This window comes from Phoenix dactylifera, unplaced genomic scaffold, assembly GCF_009389715.1.
Source record: "Phoenix dactylifera cultivar Barhee BC4 unplaced genomic scaffold, palm_55x_up_171113_PBpolish2nd_filt_p 000601F, whole genome shotgun sequence".
Lineage (NCBI taxonomy): Eukaryota > Viridiplantae > Streptophyta > Magnoliopsida > Arecales > Arecaceae > Phoenix > Phoenix dactylifera.
Window position 1 is genome coordinate 182,215 of NW_024067998.1, and position 4,415 is coordinate 186,629.

Consider the following 4,415-nt stretch of genomic DNA (forward strand, 5'->3'; position numbering starts at 1 on the left):
TTTCTGATTTTGTTGGCTGCATTCACATCCGTCGTATGTGAGGTGCTGTTGTACCAAAAAAATAAAAATAAAAATAAAAATTTTCTAGAAAGAGAAAATACTCTTGGCTGAAAAATAAGATTAAAGCATAACATGATATCTTTCCCATGAATACAAGATTGCCTTTAAGATATGATGACATCGAGTTGAATGAAATGAAAATAAATGTGAGGAAACGCCATTTGAGATGATCGACTTATTTTGAGTAAAAGGTTCCCAAACAAGGTGTCTAATATATTTTAGAAGGATGAAGGGTTGAGTCAGCACCTAAGTAATGCATGTTAAGAAAAGCATTCTTATAAGCAACATTATCATAGGAGAAATAGAGAGTAGCAATAATGTTATTCATAATTTTGCTGGGCCCATGAATATCTTGGGTTTAATTTAACCTAAATGTCAAATAATCTCCATCCAACCCACTTGAGTGTCAAACCATAGTTATTCAAAAACCTAATTTGTGGCACAAGCGCCGAGCTATTTTCAACTAGGTTAAACCTTTTCCTGTTTGCCTGTGAAAGGATCGAATGCACACAACACAAATATCTCTCCTCAACCACTCAAGAACCTAATGGACGCTTTGCATAGTTTGATGCAACCAATGAAATATTTAGTTGGTAACTTGGTATAGAAATTTATTGCTCTTAAAATACTAGAATTTCTCTCTTTTTAATTGATAAAATATGCGAATAAATTATAAAATGCCTCAGAACCATCCATTCTAAATCCACCGGTGACAAAAAAAAGAGCCAACTTTTTTCCCCATAAATTAGATCAAAATTAAGAACAGCCGAATAACTTTTGCCTCAAAAGAGGCTACATGCCGTTTCAGCAAAAAAAAGAAAAAAAAGAAAAAGAAAAAAAAAGAGGCTACATGCCGTCATCTAAAATGAGACTCTAAAAAGTAAATTAGAAAAGAGAGAAATAAATATAGAGGACAGCAGCCGTCCTCGTTTTCTTTTTTATCCTACTGTACAACCCAGAGAGAGGAAAATAACAAAAGACCCCTCTAGAATCCTAACCTCTCTCATTCCATACCGCCGCCGTCACCACCAACGGCGGCCGCCGGAACGGCGGCGCCGTACTCTCCGGCGGCCGCGACCTCGGCCGCTGCGGCGCCGCCGTCGAGGAGCCAGCGGTCCATGGGAGCGCACATGGCCTTGTGAGCGAGCTTCCAGTCGAGCGCCTGGCACGCCCGGGAGCAGTAGTTCACCGTCCCGCACACGGAGCACCGCCGGAACTCGTGCCGCCGCGTCTCCGGCCGCCCGCACTCTCCGTGCGAGCACAGCCTCAGCCCCTCCCCCGCCCCGCCTCCCTGCGCCCCAAACCACTCCACCAGAAACCGGTTCGCCGGGTGCGGCTCCGGCGCCGGCACGCTCCACCCGAAGTCGCTCAGCAGCGGGCAGCACCCCGTCGGCACCGCCGCCTCTGCCGGAGGCCAGCGGGCGGAGGAGAGGACCACGGCGAGCTCCCGGGCGTTGGCCTGGACGAGGAAGCGGCGGCCCTCGGCGACGTTCCGGCGAACGCCGTAGCCGTCCTGGAGGCAGTGGCCCAGCTCACGGAGGGCATCTACGTGGCCGAGGAAGGCAGCGCGAGTGCATAGAGCGACGCCGGCCCGGAGGTCCTTGTCGTTCTTCGACCCCCCGCTGCCGTTAAACTGGATCACCGCCAGCGAGTAGAGCGCCGCGGCGTGCGATCCTATCGCCGCGCGCGCCATCAACGCCGCCCCGCTCCCCCTGTTCTGGAGGCAGTAGAATCGGATCTGCCCCAAATCGCACCTTTAATCCCTCCATTCCAAGAAAAATAGCACCAGAGACTGAGAAAAAAATAGGGGAATCTCAACCTACCATGCCGAGGATATAGCAAGCTTCCAGATTTCCGGCATCGGCGCACTTCTTCAAGAAGCCGTGGGCGGATTCTGACCAGTTCTTCGCCCGGACGGCGAGCGATTTCGCCGACGCCTTCGAAAGAACCAGGGGATGCAGCCCTAGTCCGTTCAATCTCTTACACCTGTCCCCCAAACCACAAAAGGATCAGGTTTTTACCCCGAATGCGAAGGAAAAACCACGAAATCGAACCGAATACGTCAAAATCTAGGATTGAAAGAAGGAGTAGTACGTTAAGAGGATGCTGATTAGGTTGAAAGGGCAAGCAGCGGAAGAGCCGAGCTTGCAAAGGATACAGACAACGATATCGTCCGGCAAGCCATCAAATAAGTCCGGTTTCTGATCACCACTTCCCTCCGCCGCGGGCGACGAGCAGCGCCGCCGCTTCCCGGAGAAATCTTCCCTCGATTGGCCTCTCCGCCGCTTTCTCTCCCTCTCCTTCTTCCTTCCCTCCCAACCATTCACCACCGAGTGGGGCTTCGGGTATCGCAACCCGCTCCGCGTTTGCATCGCTCACTCTCCCCCTCCCCCCCCCCCCTCTCTCTCTCACTCGCACTCGCACTCGCTAGCCCTCGCCGGAGAAATGAAGAAGAAGAAGAAGAAAGAGAGATCAGAGGCCCAGCGTCTGACGGGCGAGAAGACCCGAACGCTATTTATACGAACACCGACAGAGACTCTGCTCGCCATTTTACCATTTCGCCACCGCGCTGCTGCCAGTATTTACGATCCCGCCCGCCGGTCAAATCCCGTTGACACACCGGCTCCCCTTCCTTCGCCCACAATCAAACTGTATCCCGCATAAATTATCTATGCGTACGCTTCAGCCATTAAAACATACTCCAACGGTCGAAGAAATATTAATGCGGGCGCTCGAAATGGATGGTCGACAAAAGCCGAGACACGATCGCTAACTTTTTTATTTTTATTATTTGAGAAATATTATTAGTTACTATTTTTCCCTTTATTTGGGAGCGCGCTCTCTCCGTTTCCTGCGATCGTTTCTCGTTTCCGCAAGGGGAACTAGATTGGAGTGGCCGTTGAGAGTCTTGAGACGGACGGCTAACAAACGTTATCTCGTAGTAATTTGGTCAACGGGATTCCGTTATTTTAGACGGCGGCTGGGGCCGAAGGGCCCTAACGAACTCAGATAGAGATCTACGGTCTGGATCCAGCTAAACCCGAAGGAATGGTCAAAGTTTTCTAACCCAGACAGGTGGTTTCCAACATGAGATCCGGGGATCACTGGCACGGTGGCACCCCAGCTAAGATCTGGATTCAACGGCTCAGAACGCATCTTAGGATGAGAAATTTCTTTTGGTGAGGGTTAGGTGACTGACATTAGATACAACCACGTCACCTCATGGTGCCCAACCATGAACCGTTTCAACCACACCAGTTTGCAATATAAACTAGGTCAAGATATGTGGAATCTAAATGGTTTCGTCAAGCTCACAAGTTCTGTGGTAAAGATTGAAAATATGAGCTTGCATGAACTTGTGCACATCTAAATGGAAACAACTTGGTTTCTCTCCATGAACGGTTTCGAGTATATAGTAGCAAAAAGATAGAAGTTTTATATGTTGTGTAAAGTTAGCCAAGACACCGTTTTAGCTTGGCAATAATACTGAGATAATTTCTCTCGTAATGATTCAAAACATGAGCTTGTATGGACGTGTGCATATCTAAATGGAGACAACTTGGTTTCTCTCCATGAACGGTTTCGAGTATATAGTGGAAAAAAGATAAGAAGTTTTATATGTTCTATAAAATTAACCAAGATACCGTTTTAGCTTGGCAATAATACTGAGATATAATTTCTCTTGTAAAGATTGAAAACATGAGCTTGCATGGACGTGTGCTATCTAAATGGAGACAACTTGGTTTCTCTCCATGATCGATTTCAAATATATGGTGGCAAGAAAATAGAAGTTTCATATGTTCTGTAAAGTTAGCCAAGACACCGTTTTAGCTTGGCAATAATACTGAGATAATTTTAAATACAACAATATGCGATGAGCATTATATGTCACAAGTGATAAAAAAACGTTAAATGGCAAACAAACCCCAACGATAAGCATTATATGTATAAATTAATGTGTGTAAGTAATAACTTCTTTAGGTTAAACATGCAGCCTTCAAATCAAAATAGGAATATAAAGTAATAACCTACTTCTTTAGGTTTGTAATTTCATATGTGAGTGTTTGTACTTTTTATTTTTAAGATATAATTTCTAGCACCTTAGAAGTGATCAAGAGGATAATTCATGCATGTCTTATATATAGGATATGTATAAATTAATATTGACTTTCCATTTAATAGCTATTGAGTTGATAAAAAATAGAAAATGATATTTTCTATACTTATTTTGATAACCTAGTTACTAGATAATGTCTCTAAGGAGTGAAAAGAACTTGCCTCAAAACATCCAGGAATACAAAATTATCCATTAGACATGTATTCAACCCCATACCATATTTGAGCAGGATCCAATA

General features: G+C 45.7%; 1 protein-coding gene across 1 annotated transcript; it reads right to left on the reverse strand.

Moving 5' to 3' along the window:
- Positions 1 to 770: 770 nt before the first annotated feature.
- On the reverse strand, positions 771 to 2,549 carry LOC103715723 (F-box protein At1g67340-like). The gene is made up of 3 exons (XM_008803462.4): positions 2,155 to 2,549; positions 1,884 to 2,046; positions 771 to 1,798 (listed from the first exon to the last, which is right to left on the reverse strand). The coding sequence occupies exons 1-3, from the start codon at positions 2,430 to 2,432 to the stop codon at positions 1,064 to 1,066; spliced, it is 1,176 nt and encodes a 391-aa protein (XP_008801684.2). The 5' UTR covers positions 2,433 to 2,549; the 3' UTR covers positions 771 to 1,063.
- Between the last annotated feature and the right edge of the window lie 1,866 nt (positions 2,550 to 4,415).